Source organism: Monodon monoceros, unplaced genomic scaffold (genome assembly GCF_005190385.1).
Source record: "Monodon monoceros isolate NGI ecotype Baffin Bay Population unplaced genomic scaffold, NGI_Narwhal_1 Super_Scaffold_20, whole genome shotgun sequence".
Taxonomy (NCBI): Eukaryota; Metazoa; Chordata; class Mammalia; order Artiodactyla; family Monodontidae; genus Monodon; species Monodon monoceros.
The window spans coordinates 35,936,193-35,949,609 of NW_021703777.1; the positions used below are offsets into that span (position 1 = coordinate 35,936,193).

General features: G+C 35.8%; 1 protein-coding gene across 12 annotated transcripts in view; it reads right to left on the reverse strand.

Moving 5' to 3' along the window:
* PTPN13 (protein tyrosine phosphatase non-receptor type 13) overlaps positions 1 to 13,417 on the reverse strand; it is a 234,878-nt gene that overhangs the window by 65,613 nt on the left and 155,848 nt on the right. For all 12 annotated transcript variants that reach the window (XR_003795550.1, XM_029234945.1, XM_029234946.1 and 9 more), the window contains 3 exons: positions 12,298 to 12,715; positions 12,060 to 12,157; positions 10,411 to 10,467 (listed from right to left, as the gene is read on the reverse strand). Coding sequence is in view for 11 of the 12 variants with exons in the window: in XM_029234945.1 (XP_029090778.1) it covers positions 10,411 to 10,467; positions 12,060 to 12,157; positions 12,298 to 12,715 (573 nt within the window). In the remaining variant the exon portion in view is untranslated. The remainder of the gene's footprint in view (positions 1 to 10,410; positions 10,468 to 12,059; positions 12,158 to 12,297; positions 12,716 to 13,417) is intronic.

The following is a 13,417-nucleotide window of genomic DNA, read 5'->3' on the forward strand; positions in this document are numbered from 1 at the left end:
AAGATACAGATTAATCAAAGTATCAAAAATTAAATACAAAAAAAAAAATATTAAAAGCAGCAAGGGAAAAGCAACAAATAACATACAAAGGAATCCTCATAAGGTTAACAGTTGATCTTTCACCAGAAACTGCAAGCCAGAAGGGAGTGGCAGGACATACTTAAAGTGATGAACGGGAAAAACCTACAACCAAGATTACTCTACCCAGCAAGGACCTCATTCAGATTCAACAGAGAAATTAAAACCTTTACAGACAAGCAAAAACTAACAGAATTCAGCACCACTAAACCAGCTTTACAACAAATGCTAAAGGAACTTCTCTAGGCAGGAAACAAAAAAGAAAAGGAGCTACAAAAACAAACCCAAAACAATTAAGAAAATGGCAATAGGAACATACATATTGATAATTACCTTAAACGTAAATGGATTAAATGCTCCAATCAAAAGACACAGGCTCACTGAATGGATACAAAAAAAAGACCTGTATATATGCTGTCTACAAGAGACACACTTCAGACCGAGGGACACATACAGACTGAAAGTGAGGGGAAAGAAAAAGATTTTCCATGCAAATGGAAATCAAAAGAAAGCTGGAGTAGCAATCCTTGTATCAGACAAAACATACTTTAAAATAAAAACTATTACAAGAGACAAAGAAGGACACTACATAATGATTAAGGAATCAATCCAAGAAGAAGATACAACAATTGTAAATATTTATGCACCCAACATAGGAGCACCTCAAAACATAAGGCAAATATTAACAGTCATAAGAGGGGAAATTGACAGTAATACAATAAGAGTAGGGGACTTTTATACCCCACTTTCACCAATGGACAGATCATCCAAAATGAAAATAAAAAAGGAAACACAAGCTTTAAATGACACATTAAACAAGATGGAATTAATTGATATTTATAGGACATTCCATCCAAAAACAACACAATACACTTTCTTCTCAAGTGCTCATGGAACATTCTCCAGGATAGACCGTATCTTGGGTCACAAATTGAGCCTTGGTAAATTTAAGAAAATTGAAATTGCATCATGTATCTTTTCCAACCACAATGCTATGAGACTAGATATCAATTACAGGAAAAAAAGTGTAAAAAATACAAACACAGGGAGGTTAAACAATACACTACTCAATAACAAAGAGATCACTGAGGAAATCAAAGAGGAAATCAAAAAATACCTAGAAACAAATGACAATGAAAATACGATGACCAAACCCTACTGCAGCAAAAGCAGTTCTAAGAGGGAAGTCTACAGCAAATACAAGACTATCTCAAGAAACAAGAAACATCTCAAATAAACAACCTAACCTTACACCTAAAGCACTTAGAGAAAAAAGAACAGAAAAACCCAAAGTTAGCAGAAGGAATCATAAAAATCATATCAGAAATAAATGAAAAAGAAATGAAGGAAATGATAGCAAAGATCAGTAAAACTAAAAGCTGGTTCTTTGAGAAGATAAAATTGATAAACCATTAGCCAGACTCATCACGAAAAAAAGGGAGAAGACTCAAATCAAAAGAACTAGAAATGAAAAAGGAGAAGTAACAACTGACACTGCAGAAATACAAAGGATCATGAGACATTCCTACAAGCAACTATAGGCCAATAAAATGGACAACATGGAAGAAATGGACAAATTCTTAGAAAAGCACAACCTTCCGAGACTGAACCATGAAGAAATAGAAAATATAAACAGACCAATCACAAGCAATGAAATTGAAACTGTGATTAAAAATCTTCCAACAAACAAAAGCCCAGGACCAGATGGCTTCACAGGCGAATTCTATCAAACATTTAGAGAAGAGCTAACACCTATCCTTGTCAAACTCTTCCAAAATATAGCAGAGGGAGGAACACGCCCAAACTCATTCTACAAGGCCACCATCACCCTGATACCAAAACCAGACAAAGATGTCACAAAAAAAGAAAACTACAGGCCAGTATCACTGATAAACATAGATGCAAAAATCCTCAACAAAATCCTAGCAAACAGAATCCAACAGCTCATTAAAAGGATCACACACCATGATCAAGTGGGGTTTATCCCAAGAATGCAAGGATTCTTCAATATACACAAATCAATCAATGTGATAAACCATATTAACAAACTGAAGAATAAAAATCATATGATCATCTCAATAGATGCAGAAAAAGCTTCTGACAAAATTCAACACCCATTTCTGATAAAAAGTCTCCAGAAAGTAGGCATAGAGGGAAATTTCCTCAACATAATAAAGGCCATATATGAAAAACCCACCACCAACATCGTTCCCAATGGTGAAAAACTGCAACCATTTCCTCTAAGATCAGGAACAAGACAAGGTTGCTCACTCTCACTGCTATTATTCAACATAGTTTTGGAACTTTTAGCCACAGCAATCAGAGAAGAAAAGGAAATAAAAGGAATACAAATTAGAAAAGAAGAAGTAAAACTGTCACTGTTTGCAAATGACATGATACTATACATAGAGAACCCTAAAGATGCTATCAGAAAACCACTAGAGCTAATCAATGAATTTGATAAAGTAGCGGGATACAAAATTAATGCACAGAAATCTCTTGCATTCCTATACACTAATGATGAAAAATCTGAAAGCAAAATTAAGGAAACACTCCCATTTACCACTGCAACAAAAAGGATAAAATACCTAGGAATAAACTAACCTAAGGAGACAAAGACCTGTATGCAGAAAACCATAAGACACTGATGAAAGAAATTAAAGATGATACAAACAGATGGAGAGATATACCATGTTCTTGGATTGGAAGACTCAATATTGTGAAAATGACTATACTATCCAAAGCAATCTACAGTCAATGTGATCCCTATCAAACTACCAATGACATTTTTCAGAGAACCAGAAGAAAAAAATTTCACAATTTGTATGGAAACACAAAAGACCCCAAACAGCCAAAGCAATCTTCAGAAAGAAAAACGGAGCTGGAGGAATCAGGCTCCCTGACTTCAGACTATAGTACAAAGCTACAGTAGTCAAGACAGTACGGTTCTGGCACAAAAAGAGAAATACAGATCAATGGAACAGGATAGAAAGCCCAGAGATAAACGCACGCACATATGGTCACCTTATGTTTGATAAAGGAGGCAAGAATATACAGTGGAAAAAAGACAACCTCTTCAACAAGTGGTGATGGGAACACTGGACAGCTACATGTAAAGGAATGAAATTAGAACACTCCCTAACACCATACACAAAAATAAACTCAAATTGGATTAAGGACCTAAATGTAAGGCCTGACACTATAAAACTCTCAGAGGAAAACATAGGCAGAACACTCTATGACATAAATCACAGCAAGATCCTTTCTGACCCACCTCCTAGAGTAAGGGAAATAAAAACAAAAATAAACAAGTGGGACCTAATGAAACTCCAAAGCTTTTGCACAGCAAAGGAGACCATAAATAAGACAAAAAGACAACCGTCAGAATGGGAGAAAATATTTGCAAACAAAGCATCTGACAAAGGATTAATCTCCAAAATATACAAGCAGCTCATGCAGCTCAGTATCAAAAAACAAACATCCCAATCCAAAACCGGGCAGAAGACCTAAACAGACATTTCTCCAAAGCAGATATACAGACTGCCAACAAACACATGAAAGAATGCTCAACATTACTAATCATTAGAGAAAGGCAAATCAAAACTACAATGACGTATCACCTCACAGCAGTCAGAATGGCCATTATCAAAAAATCTACAAACAATGAATGCTGGAGAGGGTGTGGAGAAAACGGAACACTCTTGCACTGTTGGTAGGAATATAAATTGATAGAGTGACTATGGAGAACAGTACGGAGGTTCCTTAAAAAACCAAAAATAGAACTACTATATGACCCAGCTATCCCACTAATGGGCATATACCCTGAGAAAACCATAATTTAAAAATAGTCATGTTGGGACTTCTCTGGTGGCACAGTGGTTAAGAATCTGCCTGCCAATGCAGGGGATACAGGTTTGAGGCCTGGTCCAGGAAGATCCCACATGCCATGAAGCAACTAAGCCCGTGTGCCACAACTACTGAGCGTGCGCTCTAGAGCCCGTGACCCACAACTACTGAGTCCATGCACTGCAACTACTGAAGCCTGTGTGCCTAGAGCCCGTGCTCTACAACAAAGACAAGCCATTGCAATGAGAAGCCCGCACACCGCAACAAAGAGTAGTCCCTGCTCTCCGCAACTAGAGAAAACCTGTGTGCAGCAACGACGACCCAATGCAGCCAATAAAAAGAAGAAAAAGAAAAGAAAGAAAGAAAAAAAAAAGAGTCATGTACCACAATGTTCATTGCAGCACTATTTACAATAGCCGGGACATTGAAGCAACCAAAGTGTCCATCGACAGATGAATGGATAAAGAAGATGTGGCATATATATACAATGGAATATTACTCAGCCATAAATGAAACGAATTTGAACTAATTCCAGTGAGGTGGATGTACCTAGAGTCTGTCATACAGAGTGAAATAAATCAGAAAGAGAAAAACAACACATACATATGGAAACTTAAAAAAAAAAGGTTCTGATGAACCTAGGGGCAGGACAGGAATAAAGACACAGATGTAGAGAATGCACTTGAGAACACAGGGAGGGGGAAGGGTAAGCTGGGATGAAGTGTGAGAGTAGCATGCACATACACACACTACCAAATGTAAAATAGATAGCTAGTGGGAAGCAGCTGCATAGCACAGGGAGATCAGCTTGGTGTTTTGTGACCACCTAGAGGGGTGAGATAGGGAGGGTGGGAGGGAGATGCAAGAGGGAGGTGATGTGGGGATATATGTATACATACAGCTAGTTCAATTTGTTATATAGCAGAAAGTAACACAACATTGTAAAGCAATTATACTCCAAAAAAGATGTTACAAAAAAAAAAAACAGAAAAACTTTAGCCAGGCTAACCAAGAAGAAAAGAGAGAAGAACCAATAAATAAAATAAGAAATGAAAGAGGAGAAATTACAACCAATACCACAGAGATAGAAAAAATCATAAGAGAATATTATAGTTACATGCCAACAAACTGGACCACCTAGAAGAAATGGACAAACTTCTAGAAACATACAGCCTGCCAAGACTGAGTCAAGAAGAAGTGGATAAATTGAACACATTGATCACTAGTAGTAAAACTGAATTTATAATTAAAACAACAACAACAACAACAAAATACCTCCCAGCAAACAAAAGTTCAGGACTGGACAGTTCACAGGGAAATTCTACCAAACATATAAAGAAGAACTTATACCTATACTATTCCCCAAAGTTAAAGAGGACAGAACACTCCCAAATTCATTCTATGAGGCCACCATCCATTATACCATTTGTATCTAATACAGATGTAAAAATTCTCAACAAAATATTAGCAAACCAAATGCAAGAATATATAAAAAGGACTGTGTATCATGATCAAGTTGGATTTATTCCAGGGACACAGGGATTGTTCACCTTTCACGAATCAATCAATGTGACATATCACATTAGCAGAAGGAAGGATAAAATTCACTTGATCATCTCAATAGACACAGAAAAAGCATTTGACAAAATTCGACATCCTTTCATGATAAAAACTCTCATCAAATTTGGTATAGAGGGAACATATCTCAACATAATAAAAGTCAGTTATGACAAACTCACAGCTAACATCATACTCAACAGTGGAAAGCTGAAAGCCTTTCCTGTAAATTCAGGAACAAGACAAGGGTGACCACTCTTGCCGCTTCTATTGAACATAGCAATGAAGTCCTAGCCACAACAATCAGAGAAAAAAGAAATAAAAGGCATCTATATATTGGAAGGGAAGAAGTAAAACTGTCACTACTTACAGATGACATGATACTTTAAATAGAAAATCCTAACGTCTCCACCAAAAAACTAATAAATGAATTCAGTAAAGTTGCAGGACAGAAGATTAATATACAGAAATCGGTTGCTTTTCTATACTCTAATAATGAACTATCAGAAAGAGAAAGTTAAAATTAAAAAAACCCCAAAACCAAACAAACAAACAAAAAATTCTGTTTAAAATCACATCAAAAAGAATAAACTAGGAACAAACTTAACCAAGGAGGTGAATGACCTACACTCTGAAAACTATGAAACACTGATAAAGGAAACTGAAGATGATACAAAGAAATGGAAAGATATCCCGTGCTCTTGGACTGGAAGAATTAATATTGTTAAAATGGCCATACTACCCAAAGCACTTTACAGATTTAATGAAATCCACAGCAAAATACCCATGACATTTTTCACAGAACTAGAAGAAATAATCCTAGAATTTATATGGAACCACAAAAGACCCTGAATTGCCAAAGCAATTTTGAGAAAAAATAACAAAGCTGGAGACATCATCTTCTCAGACTTCAGATTATACCACAAAGCTATAGTAATCAAAATACCATGATACTGGCACAAAAGCAGACACATAGATCAATGGAACAGAATAGAGAACCCAGAAATAGACCCATGCACCTATGATTAATTACTCTATGGCAAAAGAGGCAAGCATATACAATTAAGAAATGACAAGTCTCTTCAATAAGTGTTGCTGAAAAAACTGGAATGCTACATGTAAAAGAATGAGATTAGAACATTTCCTCATACCATATACAAAAATAAACCCCAAATGGATCAAATATCTAAATTTAAGACCTGGAAACCATAAAACTCCTAGATGAGAACATAGGCAGAACATACTTTGACATAAATTGTAGCACTATTTTTTTGGGTCTGTCTCCTAAGGCAAAAGAAATAAAAGCCAAAATAAACAAATAGGACCTAATTAAACTTAAAAACTTTTGCAAAGCAAAGGAAACCATTGACAAAATGAAAAGACAACCTACTGAATGGGAGAAAATATTTGCAAATGATATGACCAACAAGGGGTAATAGCCAAAATAAATAAATAACACATACAATTCAATATTAAAAAAAACCAACCAAATAAAAAACACAGGCAGAAGATCTAAATAGACATTTAGGCACATGCACATGAAAATATGCTTGAAATCAGTAATCATCAGAAATGCAAATTAAAACCACAATGAGCTATCACCTCACATCTCTCAGAATGGCTACCTACAATCAAAAAGTCTACAAATAATAAATGTTGTTGAGAGTGTGGCAAAAAGGGAATCCTTGTACACTGTTGGTGGGAATGTAAAATGGTGCAGCCACTATGGAAAACAGTATGGATGTTTCTCAAAAAACTAAAAACAGAACTGCCATATGACCCAGCAATTCCACTACTGGGTATATATCCAGAAAAAACAAAACCACTAATTCAAAAATATACATGCACCCCAAGGTTCATAGCAACACTATTTACAAGTATCTAAGTTACAGAAGCAACCCAACTGTCCATCAACAGATGAATGGATAAAGAAGATGTGGTATATATATCTATATACAGCGCAGTACTGGTCAGCCATAAAAAAAGAATGAAATTCTGCCATTAGCAGCAACTTGGATGGGCCTAGAGAATATTGTGCTTAGCGAAATAAGTCTGACAGAAAATACAAATACCGTATGATGTCAGTTATACGTGGAATCTAAAAAATAAAACAAATAGGGCTTCCCTGGTGGCACAGTGGTTGAGAGTCCGCCTGCCGATGCAGGGGACACGGGTTCGTGTCCCAGTCCGGGACACGGCTGGGCCCGTGAGCCATGGCCGCTGAGCCTGCGCGTCCAGAGCCTGTGCTCCGCAACGGGAGGGGCCACAACAGTGAGAGGCCGCGTATCGCAAAAAAAAACCCCAAAAAAACAAAACAAATAAATGTCTATAGCAAAACAAAAACAGACTCATAGATATAGAAAACAAACTACTAGTCACCAGTGGGGAGACGGAAGTGGGGAGGGTCAAGATAGGGGTATGGGAATAAGAGATATAAACTACCATGTATAAAATAGATAAGCAACAAGGATATACTGTACAGCACAGGGAATTATAGCCACTGTAACTTTTAATGGAGTACAAAATACTGAATCACTACGTTGAACACTGGAAGCTAATATAATATTGTAAATCAACTATAATTTAAAAAAAAGAACTGTTATAACGTGCCATTTTTTGAAAGGTTAAGCAACCTTTATTTCTTTTTGGAAATCACAATTAATCAAAGGATTGGAATCCTTTCCGTATTTGTTTCATGAGATTGGAAGACTCCTGCCTTTCTTCTTTTATCTTCTAAGTTTCACACTCTTTATGGGTCTCTGAAAGTTGTAAAAGGTTAAGACTGAATTTTATTCATTGGTCTTTGTATTAAGTGATAAATAATTCAGTATTAACTAATGCTCATTTCTAATTTTCTCTTAATAATCTTGTTCAGCAACGAAAAACACTGAAATTAGAATAAAAAGTCCTATATTTGACCAACAGGCAAGTAATTTAACTTTTTAATCTTCAGTTACCTTATTTGGAAAAACATGTTTGCCATGCTCTATTATGTCAAAACTCAATTCTCAACAGAGCACTAATTCAGGGCTACTTGGACAGACTGAAGGAGAATTTTGAAGAAAATATAAACTTGTCTATAAGCCAACTGGGGAACACCTCCATGGGAAGGTGGGTTGGCCCCTCTGTAGTGGGCAGGTGGGAAGATGAGTGCCTGGAGGTTTAAACACAGATCCTACCCTGCACATGATGTTCATTTGGTACCCAATGTAAATTCATATTCTTTTCCGTTAGAACCTAGGTAAAAACACATTTCAGGCTCTCATCCTTGAATAGATTATTATCCAGCTTATTTCAAAAGTTTATCTGGGAGAAATAATACCTAAAAATAATTAGGCATTATTATACTAGGAGACAGTCTAAAGAGTGGATTAGAGCATAGGCTCTGGAAACAGACATCCTGCATTCAAATCATGGCCCCAGCTTTTGCCAGCTCCATGACCTACTATGCAACTCTACCTTTCTGTGTTTTGGCTTCTCATCTGTGAAAAGGAAGTAGCATTAGTTCTGGCTCATAGGATTGTTGTGGGGATTGAGAGAGAAACATAACGTGCTTAGAACAGTGTTTGGCACATAGTAAGCACTAAATAACTGTCAGTCAATAAGTACAACCGTTATGGACATGTTAATAACTGACCTATTTTAGGTACAGAGGTATTCTAACTTCAGTCCATGTAAGACATTTGGTCATCAAAAAGCTATATGACAAGGTCTTAGTAACTTAGGTCTAAGTATAAACTGACTTTTTCTTTAATGGTATGCCCTCAGATTTTTTAAGGATTAATACATTAAAAAATAGGAGATGAAAAAATCTTTCATTTGCTATGAGTATTTAAGATATTATAAAAGTAAAAAGATTTACTTTTGGACACAATTTTGCTTCCAAGAAAAATGTTCCTCTCTTGAAGAACTGGTATGTGTATTTCTATCAGAGAATGAGAATTATACAAAATAGCTTACTGATGTCTGACAGCTTTGACCTACAAAAACAACAGTTTCATATGGTTCAACTAATTCGCATGCCTTCATTTTTGCCTTGGCTCTCAGGAAAATGAGAGCTAAACTTAAAGCTTCATCAAAGTTTAACTATATTAATACTTGTGATCAGCATATTTGCTTCCTTCTCATCAGGCTTCTGATTATTTCAACTTTAAGAATTTGAGGGTAAAACTTAAACATTTTTGGAGGAAAGATGTATATACATAGTGATAATAATATTCTTTATACCCATGAAGGTTGTTAGAAAAACCAAATAATGTACATGAAAGTATTTTGTAACCTAAATTATAAAAATTGTGAACCCACTGACCTTCAAGTCATTGCACAAAGTTTTTTTCCTACAATTTTGTTTCTTCTTAGATTCTTTCTAAACTATTAATCTCAACATTTAAAGTCTTCAAATTCTTCCCAAAAAATTTATGATAAGACTCAAAGCTGGTCGCCATTTAGTTTTTGACCTTCACTCTGGCCCCAGCATAACTCCATACTGAGATTCTTACATCTCTCTGAATCTGTTATCTTCTCACATGTCTGCATGTCTTTGATCACACTACGCCCTTGGTCTGGAATACTTACCCACACCATTCTACCTGAATAAATACTCCTTTTATTTCAAGATTCAGTTGAAACATCCCTCAGTTAAAACGCTTTTCAATCAAAATTATCTCCCACCTAAGCTACCTTAGCTCCCCAATTAGTGTCCTTATCTCGAATTTGTCATTTCTCTAGTTCATCAACATTAGTCTAAATTACAGGTCCCATCACATCACTGAGATGCTGAAAACCACAACTCTCTTCTGCCTCCAATGTAAGGCCTAAAAGCCTTGACATGGAATTGAAAGCTCTTTATTAGTAGGCCCATGACTATCTTACAAGGTACAAGAGAAAAATTATGATGGAAATGAGGGGAAAAACATTTTGTAAACCTACCATTTTCTTTTAAGGGTACTTGGGATGAAGAATTTCCAGAACTATGCAAAGTCATTCCTGTGGTATAAATTAAATTATTAGTTTAAAAATGGTCAGATACTATATACAGAAGTAATTTCTTCTGATAAATTCATAAAAATCAACAAAACATTAAGACAGCAACAATTTCTTTTATTTACACTCAGAAAAATAACTTGTCTCCCCACAATGGGCTTTTTTTTTTCTTTTTTACTACTTTTAATGTCCAAATTAAGCATATCAACTTGTTTTGCAGAATAAATTTAAACACAAATGTACTGTTTCTGACAATGACATTTTGATGTCACATATGAAATGATGAAACTAAAATGAGTTTTAAAAGTATCTGTTCAAATGTTAAAAGAAAGTTCAATATTCAATAAGAATGAATAATCAATCAAAAACAAATGCAGAAAATAATTTTTTTATGGTTGAATTTTATTTTACTTGTGTTTTTCTATGGAATATTCACTACTCTATATCTGATATGTGATGAATTTTTATGTAGAACAAAGCCTTCCTAATGAAAATAGCTTAGAATCTATAAGAGATCCCACTATATATGAATACACTTCGAAAATTATTTTCTGAAAGATTAAATCAGTGTCTTTTTAGGCTATTTTCAACGCATAGGGTGACCTATAAGATGGAGTCTTGTCTTTCATCTGTTTAAAGTTTTTTTAACCAATTCAATTTAAATTGATGATAGTATAATCTCTGAAAGCTGTGGAAACCTATATTAATAAAGTAATGTGACCTTCCATAAATATTTATCAATTATAGTGTAGTTCTCTTTGACTTCATTTACTCCACATATCCCCAATCCAATTACAGGGTGAGAAAATACTTTTTAACTTTGAATAGTTATGATAACACTTAGTTCCAAGGGAGAGTTAATTAGTATTATTTAGTAAAACAACCATAGAAAAGGGTATCCTTGTTGACTGCTTGTCTGCCCAGCTGTTTCCTATTCTGAGTAGTCATTCAGACCTCTGTGCTTAAATATCTACTTTTCTAAAAGATTGATTCCCATGCAGTTCGCTTTTAAGATGCACAAAACAACAGGAATCCTTCTGTTTATCTTATAAGGTAGTGTGTATTTATAAACACAAACAACTTCTGTCTATACTTAAATAGTTCATAGGCCCCAGCTAGCTGGGAGAAATTGAGAAAACTTAAATCAACTAAGAATTTCTACCTAACAACCATAGCACATTGCATAAAACTATCTCTTTCTAGACACAATTCCATTCTGAAAGTAACCTAAATAAACTTTTCTTAAAAAAAAATATAGCATCAGTGGAGTCTACTCTCACAGACTGTAAGGAAAATCCAAAGGAAGGCTATCCAAAGCCATGGCACCAGACTACCTGGGTTCTCTTGGTAAGAATGTCATGGCCTTTAACTGTGACCAAGAGAAAGCTAACAGTCTGTGCCATGAGGTAATCACTTGTTAAATCAATTTTTGATTTGACTTGGTACTTTTTAAGTAGCTAAAATTTTATATTCACAAAAGTTTTGGTAATTAGGACATACAACCAAAAATAATTTCCTGGTAATTAACACTGTCTCATTCACTTCATTATGAGCAAGAGGTAAGGGAGAAAGAAGGTAAGCTTGTTTATGCTGACCTATAACATATGCTTGACCAGGGTCTTCAAAGGATGAGGAGTCTGATTCCTGTTTCCTCCTTTCAGGACTTCTATTTAAACTTGCAACAGACTTTGAACTAAAGAGGGAAAAGGAAGGTGGGGGGAAGTGTCAGTGTAAAAAAGTATGATGAAAATAATAAATTGTCAAAACAAAAACAAAAGTAGGAAATGCAGAATTTACAAATATGTAGTTTGGGTTAGTTCAGTATGTTCTTACTTATTAAGTTTTGTGAATCCTGCCAAAGATTCCGTATCAGATCTCGCCATCTGGTGAAACGGTTTTCCTACCAACTCCGCAATGGTTTGTGGTGGGGATTCCATGTTAACAATGACATTTTTCCGATGAGGATAGAGAGAGGCCTGACTCAGATCGTGGTATGATTTACTCATCCCTCTAGGCTTTTCCTCCCAAGAAGCTTTGTCACTCTTCTCTTTTGCACTGTTTTGCAATGGCTGGTAAAGCGACAGCTCTGAGCAGGATAGCCTCTTCAGAATCTCAGCTTGAACTGACAGAGGTCGAACGGCAAGTTTGTTCAGGGTGTTGCTGGCCAGACTACCAGTGCTGATTGCTCGTCCCATATTAAATCCTCTAACGGACTCTGCTTGGAGATTCAGGCTCCTAAATGAAGCTTTCTCTACAAGGAAACAGGATTGCTTTACACGATGAAAACACCATAGAACCTTTTATGAGAAGAGCTATTTTAATAAATAAAAAACAGCATGCAATTTTTAATCATTTTGATTGCCATCAGAAGTAGGTAGCTTTCAAAGAGTGGCAATCGAGGATTTTAAAAAGGAGGTTGGAAGATTCTGGTTTTCATACCATCTCTCCATCCTTGTAGCTTTCTCACAGCCAGGGCCTGGTCAGAATTGCCTTATTTCATCTAGTGATTTTCCTGGATCTAATAATGTTTGGGTTTCATTCAGGCTTGCTGACCCCAATACAGTTTTCAGTTAGGAAGGAGAATGACATTTGACAGAGAAAATTTTATCGCTAGTAGTGTCTCTGCTAAAATACCAGCAAACCAAGGATGGGGAGAGGGAGAGATAAAACCTGGATAGGCCAATATAGTGAGATCATGCCTGAAAAGAGCTGTGCAGAGGAGAGTTTTGCCCAGAGAAAAAGTTCTTATTATATTTTTAAAAGCTTATGGCAGATTGTGGTGATGTTCGCACAACTCTGTTAACAATGTGGATATACTAAAACTCATTGAATTGTGCACTTTAAGTGGTTAAATTGTATGGTATGTGAATTAGGTCTCAATAAAACTACTAAAAAACAAACAAACAGGGCTTCCCTGGTGACGCAGTGGTTGAGAGTCCGCCTGCTGATGCAG